The sequence below is a fragment of the Phyllostomus discolor genome, chromosome 3 (assembly GCF_004126475.2).
Source record: "Phyllostomus discolor isolate MPI-MPIP mPhyDis1 chromosome 3, mPhyDis1.pri.v3, whole genome shotgun sequence".
NCBI lineage: Eukaryota > Metazoa > Chordata > Mammalia > Chiroptera > Phyllostomidae > Phyllostomus > Phyllostomus discolor.
In genome coordinates, this window is record NC_040905.2 from 211,244,425 (window position 1) to 211,261,514 (window position 17,090).

At 64.9% G+C, this 17,090-nt stretch overlaps 1 protein-coding gene across 1 annotated transcript; it reads left to right on the forward strand.

Moving 5' to 3' along the window:
* Positions 1–1,841: 1,841 nt before the first annotated feature.
* On the forward strand, positions 1,842–13,136 carry PLPP7 (phospholipid phosphatase 7 (inactive)). Its single transcript, XM_028518767.2, has 2 exons — positions 1,842–2,642; positions 11,814–13,136. The coding sequence occupies exons 1-2, from the start codon at positions 2,192–2,194 to the stop codon at positions 12,176–12,178; spliced, it is 816 nt and encodes a 271-aa protein (XP_028374568.1). The 5' UTR covers positions 1,842–2,191; the 3' UTR covers positions 12,179–13,136.
* Positions 13,137–17,090: the final 3,954 nt, after the last annotated feature.

Here is a 17,090-nt window from a genome sequence, read left to right on the forward strand (position 1 = left end):
CCTTGGGAGTCGGACCTCCCCTCCCCTGGGCTTTCCAGCTGGAGGCCTCCAGCCTTTGAGCCTCAGCATCCGCATCTGTGCAATGGGGCCACTATCCCAACTTCACAGGAAGGCCGGTTGCACGGTCCCTGAGTTAAGGCAGGTGGCGAGCTCAGGCACTGCTCCTGACCCACGTACCCTGAGCACATACGTGTTCACGAGCGTCTGTCCAGGGTTGGGGATGGGGCAGTGCACGTCATCCTGCTGCACCCCAGGGCGGGGGGCTGTGACACAGTCAGGGCACCCCCCTCTGGGGCTGTGTCTCAATGGAATGCTCTGGAAAACGAATGCCAAGGAGTCTGCAAGGAACTCCAGACTGCAGGCTCCTGGAGGCTGGTTCTGTGCCACCAGGTACAGGGTGGGAGCAGGACCTTGGGGCTGGGCCCTTCCAGAGGGGGCGCTCAGAGGGGACGGAAGCTGTGCCTCGTTGGTTAAACAAGGTCCGTTATCAGCCCACGGTGCTGAAGGCTGGCGACGCGGCGGGGACCCTGCTCAGCAGTTCACGAATATCACCTCGCCAGGCCTTGGCAGGTGCCTGCTGTCGCCCCCACGTTCCACCTGTTCCAGGTAGGGCAGCGGAAGCCCAGGGGGCCCAGTGACCTGCTCAAGGCCTCGCAGATGGCTGGGGCCAGAGCACAGGTCACCCCTCACCCACCTGCCTCTGGAGCTCCTGGGCTGGCTCCCTGTGGCCACAGAGTGCCGCCCCCACACCCTCTACAAGGCAGCCTCCTGGCCTTGGGGTGCTCTGCACCTGGTCCCTGGGAGGCTACGGGGTGGGCGGGCTTCACGGGCAGGCTGCACGGCAGGAGGGGAAGTCACCGGCTCCCGCCTCCACCCCAGCTGAGCGGATAGGCCTTGGCTGCTGCGAATAGTGAGACCGCAGCATCCACTCCTGACCCTTCTGGTCACCCTCAAACAGTGGCTTCCCCCCCAGCCCAGGCCTATTTCGTGCCAGCAGGGCTGCAGAGGCTGTGGATTCCCGCAGTCACCCCAGGGCAGGGGGTGTGGGGAGGCCTGACTCCTCCTCCACCGGGCCCCTCTGCCCGCCCCCTCTGGGTTCCCAGCCCCTCTTGCGGCCTTGGCTCCGTGTGCCAGCTCCGTGGGCCCCCGAGGCCTCACCTGGGACAGGCTCTCCCTCGCCCGGGGCCTCCACCTGCCCTTCCTCCCGGGTGGCCCTCCACGGCACCAGGCCAGCCCCGCAGCCAGTCCTGTTCCCTTCCCAGGTAGTATGCACCTGTGCAATCACGTCCGAGCCGAGAGCTCCCCGGGGGACGGGGACAGGGTCTGTCCTTTGCTGCCACGTGCCAGGGGCCTGGTAACCATCCCCAGGCTGCCTGACGCTGCGCCAGTGCCCCATCCTTCACGACACGGAGGCTGCCTCCAAGGGGCAGAGCCACTGCCAACCCGTGGGTGTGCACGTCCTTCTAATGGAAAGCAATCTTACCGATTGCTATTTCATTGGGCTGCGATGCGCTGAAGCCCGATTCAAGACTGATTAAAAGAAAAAAGGCCAGCCTGCCAGCTTAATGAAATGCTGTCCCAGAGGGGAGGGGCTGGGCCTGGTCCCAGCAGACCCCAAGGGATGCTTTTAGTGACATCATCCGCTCCATCTGGTGCCCGGAGAGGCCTTCAGCCCGGGCCCCGAGGCCCAGTTCGTGGGACCAGGTCCCAGCCGCCCGGGGCCCGCAGCACGGGCAGGCCTGGCTTGCGGGGGCCTGGTCTGCTCAGAGGGAAGCTGGTACGTGCAGGGCCGAGTGGAGAGCCCACTCTTGGGGCCCCAGGCCCGGAGCACCGCTGAGGACTACATTTCCCAGAGTGCCCCGGGGCCTGGGAGTGAGCCATTGGAAGATTTAAATAGCCCAGGCCCGAGGCCGCGGCGGCGGCTGCGGCCTCCTCCGCCTCCCCGCTGGCCCCATTGGCGCAGGCCCGCGTCGGTGGGCTCGATTGGCTGCCCAGCTGGCACGGGCGCCCCTCGGAGCCCGGCGGCGGCCGGAGGTAAACAGCCATGTGCGGTTCGGCTCTCTATATTTAACAGCCGCCGCGGAGGAGGCAGAGAGGCCGGGAGCGGTGGCGGCTCCGGGGGCAGCGCCTGCCTCGGGGAGAAGGCCCTCGCAGCGCGGCTGGCACCGGCCCTCGCGGTGTCGGCGTCGCCATGCCCGCCTCGCAGAGCCGGGCCCGCGCCCGGGACCGCAACAACGTCCTCAATCGGGCCGAGTTCCTGTCCCTGAACCAGCCCCCCAAGGGGGCCCCGGAGCCCCGCAGCTCGGGTAGGAAGGCTTCCGGCCCCTCGGCGCAGCCCCCGCCCCCCGGCGACGGGGCCCGGGAGCGGCGCCAGTCCCAGCAGCTGCCCGAGGAGGACTGCATGCAGCTGAACCCCTCCTTCAAGGGCATCGCCTTCAACTCCCTGCTGGCCATCGACATCTGCATGTCCAAGAGGCTGGGGGTGTGTGCCGGCCGGGCCGCGTCCTGGGCGGGCGCCCGCTCTATGGTCAAGCTCATCGGCATCACGGGCCACGGCATCCCCTGGATCGGGGGCACCATCCTCTGCCTGGTGAAGAGCAGCACGCTGGCCGGCCAGGAGGTGCTCATGAACCTGCTTCTGGGTGAGTGTGCCCGCCGTCCTCCACCCACCCGCCCCACCCACCCCGCCAGGACCAGCAGGGCCCTGGGAAACATACTGGAACAGTGTAATGAGGTTAGGCAGGGAGGGCGCCCCAGAAACGGGCGAGCTTCCGGCCTGGGGAGGAGAGAGCCGGGGACGTGCAGAGGAGGTCCTTGCAGAGTGGGGCCTGGAGAACGGGGTGCCCCACGGGAACCCCGAGGGGAGGGCCCTGCCCTTGGCTGGTGCTCCACCGCCCCAGGAGCAGCTCGAGGGGTGGGGGTGGGGGTTGGAGCCTCAAGGCCTATGGCTGGGGTCTGGCAGGGCCCTGAGGAGGTCCTGGAGTGGGGTGTCTCATTGTGGAACCCCCATCCATGGGTTGGGGTCCTTGAGTTTCTGGGCTGCTCACAGGCAGCACTTGTGAATGAGTGGCCCCTGGCCCCTGCCTGGCTCGGGGACCCTCAAGCTGCCTACAGTGCTCTCCCACCGGGCCTAGGGGTGCAGGGGGCTCGGTCTGGGCTCCCACACGCTCGTGGCCTCCTGAAATCCTTACCTGCCACTTCCCTGGGCAAATCACTGGTGTTCGGTTTGTCCTAACAATGTCTTTGCCGCCGTGTCTTTCCATTCGGCCTTGCTCTGGGCCAGGTGCCACGTGGGGCTGTGTGGAAGGCAGGCCCCCCTCCAGCTGCCACCCTTCAGGCACCCCCAGGTCCCCAACGTGCCCAGGGAATCTCTGCTTCTACCCTCTGCACTGGGCCCATGTCCATGCCTCGCCCTTCCCAGCGTGGCTGCCATTTGGAGCACAGGTGGGCGGGAGTCCCAGGGAGAGCAAGCACTGATGAGGGGGCCCAGGCCCTCCAAGAGTGAGGGGTGGACCACTGAGAGCTGTGGTCCCGGAGGAAGTCCCGACACAGAGGGGTACCTCCCTGCTCAGGTTTCAGAGAGTCCAGGTGGATGCAATGTGGGCGGGACACCGGGAAGCAAGCGGTGGTTGGGTCTGGCACCGTCCATGTTTTCTTGTTCTTATGACTAGATTATCTGCATTACTTGTTACTGATCCCGAATGAGCAGTCCCACGTGACTGGCACTATTTTCATTCCCATTTCACAGATTAGGAAAACTGAGGCTCCTGTAAATCAAGGAGCCTGGCCAAGGCCTCAGAGCCGGAGATTTCCAACAGGTCTGCCTGGCATCCTGGCCCGTGAGCATGGGCCTGGGTGAGAGGGACACAACCAGGTGGCCAAGGCGCCACATGGGGGGCTTCTGGGGGCAGAACCCTGCTCTCATCACCCTCAGCCTCCCCAGGGCCCACCGCAGCCTCACACGGAGCAGCGTTGGGGGTTAGGTGGCCCAGCGTCAGGGAACAGGAGTGGAGAGTGGGCTTGGGTCTGCTCCCTGGACACCGTCTGCATGGCCCCTCCCTGGAAGATGGTGGCCAGGAAAGATCCAGGACGTGTGCGGTGTCATCGTCATGGGCCCACTTTCCCGTGAACCACACCACCACTCGTGAGCCTCACGGCACCCTGTGGGGGAGGAGCCGTGATTCTCAGCCACCTGAGGAGGAGCAAACTGAGGCACAGGGAGGTGTGGCTGGCCGGGGACAGGCCGGGGTGAGAGCTGGGAGCGACTCTCACTTGTTAGGAGAAGGTTTCTGGCTGTTGCAGCCGCCAGCTGCTGTGGTGCAAACGTGTTTGCTCGAAGAGCAAGGCTCCAGACACCTCTGTTTTCTTAAGACTTTATTTATTTTTATTTTTAGAAAGAGGGAAAGGAAGGCAGAAAGAAAAGGAGAGAAACATCAATGTGTGATTGCCTCTTGCACTCCCCCTACTGGGGAACCTGGCCCACAGCCCAGGCGCGTGCCCTGACTGGGAACCGAACCAGCAACCTTTCGGTTCACAGGCTGGCGCTCATTCCTCTGAGCCACACTAGCCAAGACGTTTTAGGTTTTCTAAAACTTGGTTTATTGCACTTCATTGTGCACCAAATACTGTGCCCTGAATGTCCCATATTTCACAATTTCACAATCTTTTTAATGACCGTATATGGTAAATGTGAATACACCCACTTTACAGATGAGTTGCATGAGGCTCGGGTGGGGGTGAAGGGACTTTCTCACTCCACCCTGCTATACTGGTAGATTGGGGGCCCAAGCCCAAGTCCTCCAGACTGCAGACCCCTCGCCATCCCCCTCGCTGTCCCCCTCACCGCTGGTCTGCGGGGTCCTGTCGTCCTCCAGCCTTTGCGGGCGGGGGGCTTGGGGTCCTACAGCTCCGGAGCACAGGCTCCATGGTTGGACTGAGCTTCGTCCAGGCCCCAGCCTGAACCTGACTTGCTCTGTGACCCTGGTCACGGCAGTCCCTGTCTCTGGGCCCCAGCGTCCTGGTCGGTACGTGGGCTGCAGGCTGCGGTGGGGACCCAGGGGGCAAAGCACTGGGCGTGTGGTGGCCGTGGCTGTGCCCAGTGGATGGCCGATGCCAGCATTCTGTAGACCACAGACCCCGAGGGGTGAGGGAACCCTGCCCAGCCTGGTCACCCACTCCCACACCAGGGTACCCTGTGGATTCAGGGGGATAGTCTCTGAGCTGCAGTGGAGGCCCGTACCTGTACAGCTGGGGCCTGGGCTCCCCTCGGGCCCAGGGCGACACCCAGGAGCCTTGGGAGATGCAGACTCCAGCCACGGGCCCCGGAAAGGGTCCCAGCTGGGCCCGCAGGAGGTTCTCAGCCCTGCCCCCTGCAAGCTGCCTCCCCCAGGGCACGCTGCCCACACTGGAAACCTCAAAGCCAGAAAAAGCAGCTGGCAAAAGCTGGGGCTCCAAGAGTCAGCAGACCTGGGCGCCAATCCCCGCCCTGCTGTGGGAACTTGGGCAGGTGACTCTGCCTCTCTGAGCCTGTTGTCCTGCTCTGTTAAGTGGGTTGCTGGGGCACCGCCCTGAAGGATTGCACAAGGGCTGCCAGCACATACGAGTGCCAGCTAGCGCCGGTGTAGCTGTGATTGTCACCGTCCTCGTCGCCGTCTCCCAGGTCCCCTCCACGCTCTGGGCATGCGAGGTGACCCCATCCTTCCTTTGTCCCTCCCCTGCAGCACCTGGCTGGACGATCCCACAGGGAGCCAGGGGACAGGTGGCACAGGCCTGTCCCAGTTCGCCAAGCCCGTCCTGGTTTGCTCACGGGCCTGCCCCTGGGGGACAGTGGCCTCCGTGTCAGGTTGTCATGGTCTCCAAAACTGGCTTTCCTGAGACCTTCCTGACTGGGAAAACCGTGCATTCTCTTCCTGTGTCATTGCTCTATCGTGGTGAGGTGTGTAGCACATGAAATTCGCCTCGTTAACCACTCGTGAGCGTGCAGGTCAGCGGTGTTAATTACGTCCTCCTTCGTGTGCTGCTGCCGCCACTCCCCCCGCCCCCTGTGCAGCTCCAGAACTTTCTCATCTCCCAGACCGAACCTGTGTCCCCACGAGTGACCGCTCTAGGGGCTGTGGGCCCGCGGAGTCACACCGTGTTTGTCCTTTCGTGATCAGTTGCTTTCCCCGAGCTTACTGTCCTCCAGGTCCGAGTTTCTTTTTCTTTTTTTTTTTTAAAGATTTTATTTATTTATTTTTAGAGAGGGAAGGGAGAGAGATAGAGAGAGAGAGAGAAACATCAATGTGCGGTTGCTGGGGGTTATGGCCTGCAACCCAGGCATGTACCCTGGCTGGGAATCGAACCTGAGACACTTTGGTTTGCAGCCCGAGCTCAATCCACGGAGCTACGCCAGCCAGGGTCTGGATCCGTATTTCTTACGTGTCAGCATTTCCTTCCTTGTGTGGCTGAATAATATTCCATTGCATGGCTGGACGACGTTTTCTTTATCCACCACCTGTCGGTGGATGCTGGGTTGCGTCTGCCGTTTGGCGGTGGCGCACGCCGCTGCTGAGAGTGTGGGCGTGACAGCGTCCTTCTGCATGCCTGCTTTCCCTTCCTGCGGGCCCAGAGCCGGGTGGACGTGCCGGGTCAGCTCCGTGCATGCCCTGTGCAGGGACCCGTCTGTTTTCCGCAGCAGCTACGCCGTCCCGCATCCCCTCCGGCCCCGCACAGGGGCTCGTTTTTCTGCATCCTCGCCCGCCCCTGCTATTTTCCGTGTTTCTGATGCCAGCCCCCTGATTCGTGAGCACGTGGACTGTGGCTTCCGTCTGCACCTCCTCAGTGAGGCGCAGGATAGGGGGCCTTTCCACTCGGCACCCCGGGGTCAGGGAACGCAGACCTCACCTGGGCAGATGGTGGTAAGGGCGAGCCTAGGAGTAACCTCCACCGCAGTTTGGGTCACGGGCCTCTGGATTTCCCTCTGTGCGCGTGCTTACACATGCGTCTCTCGGATGACCCCCGGCGCTGTGCGGCCCAGCTCAGCCTCCTTCTCCTGGCCCGTGGCGGACCTGCTGGGCCCCGTACCTCCCACCTGGACTCATGGTCTCGGCCCCCACATCCCTTCACATCTGAGGGGTTCAGAGCCCAGAACCGGCTTCCTCGGCCCTGCAGCAGCACTGCCCGCACCCTGCCACAGCCGTCTCTCGGCATCCCCTCCCCCCAGCCCCCCTTCCCACCAGCAACCCCCCCATAATCTGTTCTGTGAGCTTTCCCAGCCCTGCCCACCAGCCCCTGCTCCCCAGGACAGCTTAGGTGACAACCCCTTCACAAGTCGTGTGTAGACCGTCCCCAACTGCTGGTATTTAGGCTGGTCCCGACCTTCACGGTCAGGAACACTTACTTCCGTGGGAGATGACACCGCCACGCTGCAGAGGTGGCACAGCTGTCCTGCCCTCTCCCCAGCTTCACTCGTCATCATCTCGGTGGGGCTCGGCCAGCAGGCCGGCCCGTGTCCCCACGGGGGCCCTTTGGCGGCCCCTGACCGGTCAGGGCCCTCCTGCCCATCCCTGCAGCCAGCTGCCCTCGTGGCTCGCACAGAAATGCGGGCAGGGGGCGAGCCACCGGGTGGCCCCGGGTTGCCAGCGGCCCTGCTCCCGGGCCGCCCCCAGCAGCCTGGCACTCGGCCGAGGGGACAAGTGGCGCCGTGCACCTTCTGCGCCCACGGTTTGGACGCCCTCGTGCCCCGCATCCCTCGGAGCCAGGGCCAGCGTTCGCGCCGGGGTTCCTCGGGTGAGAAGACAGAAACCTGCAAAGGTGTGAACTCGGCCGAGAGCCGCTCGGGCCAGGGGACACCAACACCGACCCTCAGGCCTCCCCACCCGCCCTGGCCAGCCCGTCTGCCGCCTGCACGCTCCCCGGGGTCTGCCTTTCTGGCCCAGTGCTCGGGTTTCTACAATCACCCTACACGAGTGCTGGGACGCGCGTCCCGTCGGCCTGGCCGTCCTGACCGCTCCACAGCGCGCAGACCAGCGGCGGCAAGCACGTTGGCTCCGTTGCGCACGCAGCCAGCGCCTCCGTCACCTCCAGAACCTCCTCGTCTCCCCGGTGGAAACTCCGTCCCCGCTCCACGCGCAGCCCCCAGCCCCTGCCCCAGCCCCTGGGAGCCTCTGATCTCCGTCCCGTCTCTCTCTGAATTCCCATATTCCAGGCACCTCTTGTGAGTGGAGCCATGCAATACCAGTCATTTGTAAAAATAACTGTTTAGAAAGGTGTACAAGCGTCGTGTGTATTTGTGGGAAGAAACCCACTTCCATGCAGAATGGCGGGAAGACCGTGTGCGTCACCCCCGGCCTCCCCACCTGGCAGGCAGCGCGGTGGCCTCTCCCGTGGCGCCTGCCCGGGGGTTTTCTCTGGCCCGTTTCACAGAAATGGCGCCCTACTGTAAGGCCCACGTGGTCACTGGCTTTTTCCACCGGACCACCCCCGGCTCTGCTTCAGCGTCTATAAATACACACCCGCTCCACCCTTCACGGTGGCCCGGAGCGCTCCATTGTCTAGGCTTGGCCACAGTTTGTCCCATCCGTCTGCCACTCAAGGGCACTGTGCTGGCGCGTGTCCCTCTCTCGGGGAGACAGGGAATGCCGCAGCGGCCATCCTTGACCGTGAGGCCCGGTGCGCAGCCCTGAGCGTTTCCCAGGACGCACCTGCCGATGGAAGGGGCCAGACGCCCTTCAGAAGGTCAACGCGTTCAACCTTCCCGAGTGAAGGTTTAGGTTTAAGCACTGCTGGCTGGTCCCCCCACCTTCCCGAGAAGCCAGTGGGGGGGCTAGAGGCAGGGCCACCCCCAGGAAAGAAGGGCCAGGACCCCTCCTCCCAGCCCCAGCCAGCGAGAGGCACAGCTCACAAACCTGTGCCCTCCCCAGCCAGCATGGAGCCCCACCTTTGCCCCCTCTCTGGGGACGGGGGTCAGGGCACAGGACTTCAGGGCCTGGGGAAGAGTCGAGCTTCCCGCATGGGGGGGTGGGTTCAGGCGTCTCAGACCCCAGTTTGGTGAGAGGGGGGGGAACGGCCCTGCCTCCCAGGCGCCAGTGACGGAGGGGGAGGGGGGCCTGCCCCACGGGGCCTCGGAGCAGCCTCTGGGATGGTCCCGTTTTATCAATGAGGGGAGGGAGGCTCCAGCAGCGGGCTGTGCCAAGGTCACGCTGTGTGCGAGCCGGCAACCTTGGAGCCAGCTCTGATTCTGGATCCCAGCTGCAGTGAGCCGGGGCCCAGGAAGGTTAAGTGACCGGCACGGTCACCCAGCGGGTCGCAGGCCATGGGTGCCAGCCCCCCTCTCCCATCCCCAGGTCCTGAGCCTCCCCCCAAGCGCACCTTCCCTGTGGGGGCCCCCGGCTTCCCTCCCAACCCCTGAGGGAGTGTGGTCGGGAGCTCGACCGGCCGTGAGGGCAGGACTCACAGAGTCCTGAGTGGTGGCGCCGCGGGCTTCTATTTCTGGGCCCCGGACTATTCGCTGACAGGTCAGAACCACAGCACACTGAGGGCTGGCTGCCATGCGGGAGGAGGGCAGGGAGGAGGGGAGCGGGGCCCTGCAGGGTGCAGGGTGGAGGGGTGGGGGTGGGCCGGCAGGCCATGGGCTCTGCTGGAGGCCCAGCCTGCGGTCTGAGCGAGTCACCCGCTGCCTCTCCTTCCAACCCTCCACACCCACAGCTGCCGTGCGGTGAGGGGGTGGCCCTGTGGGTGCACCCCACCTGGAAGGGGGTTCTCTATAACTGTCCCACTTCCCGTCTCTTCCTCAGCTGTGTGACACCCTGCCACGGTTCACCAGCCCTGGGGCCTGGCCTGCCCCTGACATACCCAAGAACTGGGGATGCCCCCAAACTGGAGGTCAAGTGGACAACTGAACCAGCACAGGATGGGCTGGGCCAGCTGCACGGCCAGGCTGGCCCCATGGTTCCCCCAGGGACACAGGACAGAGGGACAGAGACCCAGGTGGAGAGCCTGTCACTCAGGGAGGGAACGGCCTCCCTGGGCTGGAGAGGGCTGGCGGGCTCCTCTCGGCCTGGCCTCCCGCCTCGGTTGCTCCGGCTGCTCCCTTAGGCCCAGAATCCCAGGGGTCAGAGGCAGCCGCCTCCGTCCAGCTCCCAGCTGCCCTGCTGGTCGCCCTCTCCCGCTGGAACTGTGACCTCCTACGGGCTCATGGGGCTCCCCTGGGTCAGTGGCATGCGGGCTGGCTGGCCACCAGCCACACACCAGCCAGGCCCCCACCTCCCCAGAGCAGGCCTGGGCTCCTGGGAGCAAGTTGCCATGGAAACTCGTGGTAGGCGTGTGTAGGGTGTGGAACAGGTTCCCGCCCTTCCTTAGGCTTCTCCTCTCTGGGCCGGCAGCCTCCCCCTGCCCTGCTTCCTGCTTCTGCCCCCCCCTTCCTTGCTGGCCAGGCATGCCCCCGGGACGTGGGACATTGGCCAGCCCTGCAGCTAGTGAGAAGGGCCAGCCCAGGGGAGAGCAGGGGTTCGAATCCCAAACAAAGGCCCTGTGGCTGGCAGGAACGAGGAACGCTGACCAGCCCTACGCTGACCAGGTAGTGCCATCTTCCTCCGGGTGGTCCAGACGCTCAGCGCCATGGCCACTGTAGAAGTGAGTCACGGTGCCTCCGACATGACCGCTGTGGGGTTCCGGGGCCGTGTGACATGGCAACTTTCAAATGCAGGTCACTGCAGGGCGTGTGGAGAGCGTGTTACAGCTTTTACTAACCCTACGCTCTACAGACGGCCAGAAGGGTCTGGGACAGCGGCTGCCTCTGGGTGGCTGGGTCCCAGGTGATGGCAAAGCCTTTGTAAATGTTCTGCCCTGCACGTCTACCGGGTCACTGTTTTCAACAGTTTATTTTTCATCCGAGCAGGAGGGGTTGGGGGCCAGCGATGCTGGTGCCCCCCACACAGGTTCCAGGAGAGCGCCCAGCGCCAGGCCACGGCCAAGTCATCTGGTGCTCACCCTCCTCGGCCGTCCCTGGGTGTTCGGCACGAGCCGGGACCAGGTCCCTTTATAGGAAGCAACCAGAACAGGCAAAGCTATAGGGACAGAACACAGATGGGGGGGGGGGGGGCGTGGCAGGGTTGCGGGGAGGGGTGGAGGCATGACTACTTCACGGGTGCAGGGTTTCACTTCGGGGCGATGAAGCGTTTTGGAACTGGACAGAGGTGGTGGTTGCACCCCGTGGAGGAGGTGTTCAACGCCACTGAAGTGCGCGCTGAAAAGCGGTTCCTTGTACGTTCCGTGGTGTTCACCTCCACTTCAGACAAACGCGGACGGTAATGCGCAGTTCTCAGGATTGGCGGGGCCTTCGGTGAGGCCCTCGGAGAAACAAACCCGCAGCCCAGGGTCCCATTTGTGAGAACTCAGGTCGTCCGCGGTGCCTTCGGGGCCGTGATGCCCGATCACCTACTGTCCCCTTCCGCCGCCTCACTGAACCCCTCCCAGCCGCAAGCAGGTGGGTCCTGCCCCTCACGAGCGCCCCCTGCAGGCGGGAGAGCGATGAGAGAAACGCACGAGAAAACGGGGCCCTGTCGGGTGGGGAGAAACGCTGTAACGAGAACTAAAGCAGGGACCGGGAGAGAGGGCGGTGGGCCTTCTGTGAACAGGCCGTCAGGGCAGGCATCTCCGCCGGAAAGAGTGAGGGTGCGCGCCGTGTGCACGTCCCAGGGAAGGGCATTCCGGGAGGAGGGAACAGCACAGGCGGAGGCCCAGAGGCAGGCGCGCAGAAGGCGGGGCGGGAGGGGAGAGGGAGGAAGGCGGCACTGACAGCCCCCCGGGGCCCCCCTGTCCTGCCCCGCCCACAGCCCTGCTCCTGGACATCATGACGGTGGCCGGCGTGCAGAAGCTCATCAAGCGGCGCGGCCCGTTCGAGACGAGCCCCAGCGTCCTGGACTACCTCACCATGGACGTCTACGCCTTCCCCGCGGGGCACGCCAGCCGCGCGGCCATGGTGTCCAAGTTCTTCCTCAGCCACCTGGTGCTGGCGGTGCCCCTGCGCGTCCTGCTGGTGCTCTGGGCCTTCTGCGTGGGCCTGTCACGCGTGATGATCGGGCGCCACCACATCACGGACGTCATCTCGGGCTTCGTCATCGGCTACCTTCAGTTCCGCCTGGTGGAGCTGGTCTGGATGTCCTCCAACACCTGCCAGATGCTCATCTCCGCCTGGTGAGCCCATGCCCGCGGCTTGCGGCTTGCGGCGGCGGCGGCGGCGGCGGCGGCGGCTGGAGAGAGCCGGCAGGAAGTGGGCAGGAAGCGGCAAGGCCAGCAGGGACGGGCGGAATGCGCAGCTCCACCTCCTCTTCTCCCTCCTGGCCGGACGCTGGTGACCTCAGGCGGGCCCAGCTGGTGACCGGTGGGCATGTCTGGAAGCACCGGGGCCCCTGCTCCTTAGCTGGGGCTCCAAGTCCCTCTCCAGGCAGCCCCGAGTCCTGCGCGGGGACAGCCCTGCTTCGCTTCTGCACTGGAGGTAGCGGGCGAGAACCCAGCTGGCAGGATTGGGGCGGAGTCTCGTTCTTGCATCATCACGTGACTGTTGAGTTCTTGGCCACGCCCACCAGGCCACAGTACAATGCCCAGCAAAGTGCCCCCCGACCTACCACCCAGCACGGGTGCCATGCAGGGCCATTGATAGCTTAGGGCAGCCCTTTGCACAGGGTGCCCCATTGGACAGCGACTTGGAGGAGGAAAAGGGTTTTGTGGTCAACTAAATTTGGGGAAAGCTGCACCCTCTGCCCCGTGTCGGCTGTCCTCCAGGGTGGTTACTGTCGCGAGGCCTCCGCCAGGCCCTGCAGAGCAGCCTCCTGTCCAAGCAGGAGGCGCCCCACGTTTCCTGAGCTTACTTGACCACAGGGCCCTTTTCTCCTGGGACAGCTGCCGACCCCTGAGGGGCTGCTGTCGCCTCCTCACCCATCTGGGGAGACGCTGCCCCGCAGCGGAGGGGCCTGAGGTGCGAGCTGGCCTCTCCCAGCACTGAGCAGGGCCACAGCCTGTGGGAAGCTCACGGCCTGTGGGCGTCGGCACCACTTTGGCCCCCAGGGGCCGGACTCCGTGTGACCTAATAGGTCCTTTCCAAGTCAGCCGTTATGGAGGTGCATTTCATGTGACAATACAGATGATATGCAAGCGGACCTTCGCCTGTGTGGTTTTCCTTTGCGGGTGGGGAGCTTCCTGGCTGGGGAGGACCTGTCAGCCGGGGCGGGGGAGGGGGTTGGGGGTGGAGTTTCTGTCCACATGGGGAAGCTGATTTCTTTACTCCCAGACAGGCCATGGGGCCAGGTGGCCAGAGGACAGTGGGCTCCTGGACGTTCCCAGGGTGGTCGGTCCCTTCTCCCTGAGGCCCCTGTGTGTGGCACCCCAGGCCCCCAGGTGCACTGGCCCCTCTGCCCAGCTCCCACTGGGATGCTGCCGGACTTCTCCCCTGGGGTCCAAGACCTCTCCCTCCAGTCCCCCAACTCTGCACTGCTCCCTGCCCACGTGGTCCCTGCCCCAGGAGTTGGGGGTGGGGAGTTGCAATGAGAGATACGCTGGGATCTTCCCCCAGCCATGGGTGCCAGGGCAGGGGTCCTGGGGAGGGGAGAGGCAGGAGACTGGTGGGGTGGGCCAGGCAGGAGGGGGACAGGGTCCTGGGCAGAGGGAGGAGAGGGGCGGCAGCCAGGAGGCAAAGGGGGCCATGGCTGTCACAGGTAAGCAGGGCAGTCCCAGCCGCTGCACCCCGAGTGTGGGGTGGGGTGGTCAACATGCCCACGGCATCCCTGGGAAAACAGGCCCCGAGAGAAGAGGTGACTTGCCAGGGTCGCCCTGCAGGAGGCAGTGCAGCAGAATGGGGGTCAGTCTGCCCACGGGCCCTCGGCCCATACTCCCACCCCCCCCCCACCCCAGCTTCCCACACGGGCCTCTGCGTGGTCGTCTGGAGGGGTGGGGGGCAGGAGGAGGATTTGTGCTGCACGTCGGTGCCCACGCCCAGGGCTTGGTTGCCACGGAGGCGAGAAGGAAGAACCACAAGCCAGCAGCTTTGAACAACGGGAATGTCTCCTCTCGCAGTCTGGGGTTTGCAGCCCGGAATCCAGGCGGCGGCAGGGCGTCGCTGCCTGACATCTGGGTGGGTCCCTCCCTGGCTCTCCCAGCTTCTGCTGGTGGACAGCCCTGGGCGTGTCCTGGCGGCGGTGGCGTCACTGCAGCCTCCACCCTCATCCTCACAGGCCTCACAGGGCCTTCTTCCCGGGTCTGGGTCGGCCTCCCCTTCTGAGGACAGCGGCCGTGTTGGGCTGGGGTTCTCCCCCTCCAGGCCGCCCTCACCGTAACTTACATCTGAATCACACTGGCCAAGACCCTCTCTCCAAATAAGGTCACGTTCATAGGTACTGGGAGTTCTGCCTGCAACCTCTCTTTCTGGGGACATGTCCACCCGAGACACACAGGATCCTTCTGGGGAGAAAACAGCTTCCCCAAGGGGACTGGGCAGGACCCAGGAGCCCGGCTGATGGAGGGTAGTCAGGTGACGCCCCGCTGAGCGAGGAGCCCCCGCAGGCCCAGCCTGCAGGCCTGCCCGCCTTCCCCCGAGGCTGCAGAGACCCCGAATCCTCCGGGGTCACGGTGTCCCCAGGGCCGGTGCCTCGCAGACAGGACCCAGGCCCCCTGCCCCTGGTCTCCCTCCCAAGCCCCCAGGGTGCCAGCCCAGCTGGGGGTGCAGGAAGTGCCCATGTTGTCTTTGCCCTGAGGGAACTCAAACCACCACGATTAAAAGCCCCAGCTCCCAATCTCGAGAGCGTGGGCTGGTTCCGGAGTCTCAGAGATACATTCTGCACGTTCCCACGGGGCTCCCGAGCTGCCGAGCAGCAGACGGGGGAGGGTGCCTGCCTCCTCTCCCCGTGCACAGCGCCTCCTGCCCCAGCTCACGGGCCGGCTCGCAGAAGGATTATGAAAGAAAGAACGAGCTGTGTGGGCCACCCCCTCCCGCCCCGCCCCGCCCCAGAGAAGACCCCTGGCCTCCCCCGAGCACTCCTGGAGGGGGCGGGGTGCAGAGGGTCTCCGGAGGACAGGTGTCAGGGGGAGAGGAGGCCTGCCCGTGTCACGGCGGCCCAGGGCTGGCTTCCCAGCCTCCCTCCCGACTGTGAGGGTTAGGTGGGGAGTCCTTTCCCCAGCTGCTTCTGTTTCCTGGGCCCCTCATGCCCCACCTCCCCGACGGTCTTTCCCATCCCCTAGGGAGGGAGGAGGAAGGAGGGAGGAGGGGGGAGGGAGGAGGCAGGAAGGACTGAGGCTGAATCCTCCCCGGAACCTTAGGCCTCACTCTTGGTCCCAGCCCGCCTGTCTCAAGGTCAGAGTGTGTCTTCAGCACAGCCCCAGGGCCAAGTGCCCAACCTGCCAAGGCCCGAAGTCCGAGAGGGGAGGGAGGCCGGAAGCAAAGCCCAGGGGGTGTCGGCGGGGCCGTGAACCAGGCCTCCTAGGTGGGCAGCTGCGGCCTTGAAACTCTGCCCGCCCCGGATAGTGGGGGCTTGTAGACCCGGCGGGCTGCAGGTAGATCAAAGGTGACAATGACAGTCCCCACGGCCCACAGATGGGGAGGAGCTGAGGGCGATGGGTGCCCTGGGGTGGACACAACAGTGGCTCCCGAAGACGCCCACACACTGAGCCCCGGGCCCTGTGATGCCATCACACTCGGTGGCCTTGGGGAGTGGCAGACAGAGTCTCGGGTGTTCATCAGCAGGCCGTGACACGGGGGCTGAGCCCGGAAGGTCCAGGTGGGCCCAATGCAATCACTTAGAAGTCGGAAGGGCAGGGGAAGAGAGCACGGAGTGATGCCGTGTGGGAGCTCCCTCCGTACCCCACGGGCGGTGGAGACGAAGGAAGGGGCCACAAGCCGAGGGTTGCAGGCAGCCACCCCCCCCGCCCCGCCCACCAACTGGGCAAGGCCGGAGCCGCTTCTCCCCTGGAGACTCCACAGGAACCTGCGCTGTGGGACTTCCATCCTAGCCCGGTGAGACCGCTGTGGCAGGTAAGACGGTGGTCAACTGGTGTTGTTGTAAGCCACTGCATGCGTGGCGATTGGTTACAGTGACGATCAGACACTAGCTCGCTCAGGGGCCCTGTACCGCCTTGCCCCACCCCGCCCGCTGCGGTGGCCATGAGCCCCACGGCCCCTTGCCCTGAACACGCCCCAGCCTCCAGCCCGAGGGCTCTAAAGCCGTCCTACCCAGCAGGCCCTTTGCACAAATGGGGACACGAGCCCAGAGAGGGTGTCGGGGTCATGCCAAGCGTCCCAGGCACTACAGAGCTTTCCTCGAACTTCCCCCCACTGGCTCCCCAGCTCAGGCCCTGGCTGGGCAAAGGGCAGAGTGGCAGGGGGCATGAATGGACCCCTCTGGTCCTTCATGCTATGGGCTGTCACGTTCCCCTCCCCCTCCTGCTCAGAGCCTTTTCTCAAGGGGGGAGGGGGCTAGTGAGGTCCCCCCCCCGATCTCCACAGTGTCTCCATGGGCCTTCAGTGAAGTTTGTCCCAATAGAGAGGAGGAGGCTGGGGTTCCGGTGACGGTGGGCTGGGCATGGGAGAAGCCCCCTCCCAGAACACACCAGCCTGAGCATTATGGGTAAATCGAGTCTTCCTCCCCAGACTCGCATGTTAAAGCCCTAACCCGCAGGGCCACGAAATGTGATCGCATTTGCAACTCAGCCTTTAAAGAGATGATTAAGTGAAAACGAGGTCATTGGGGTGGGCCCCGATCCAGCAGGACAGGTGTCCTCCCAAGGAGAGGACATTGGACACAGATGCGCGCAGAGGGAGGGCCGAGGGCGGGTGCAGGGAGAAGTCCGTCCGCAGGCCGAGGACTCCCAGCCCCCAAGATGGTGGGGCGGGTCCCGCAGGACGCGGGAGCTGTGTCCCGGCAGCCCCCAGGAATCCAGTGGGTCTGTCAGGCCGCCTGGCTGTCGGCTGGCACACGGGAAGAGTGAGGCTCAGGGAAGGTGGGGACACACACCCGGTGACTTTGGGGGTCCCTCTGGGGCAGCACGCTGCTGCGCCGGCCAAGCTGCTGCAGGGCAGTATCGGGGGAGCACCGTGCACGGAGCCCTGGAGGCGCCGAGTCCCC

Coding starts and splice junctions, on each gene's coding strand:
- PLPP7 (XM_028518767.2), top strand. CDS start 2,192: ATGCCCGCCTCGCAGAGCCGGGCCCGCGCCCGGGACCGCAACAACGTC. Junction 2,643..11,813: donor GCTCATGAACCTGCTTCTGG/GTGAGTGTGCCC, acceptor CCCCGCCCACAG/CCCTGCTCCTGGACATCATG.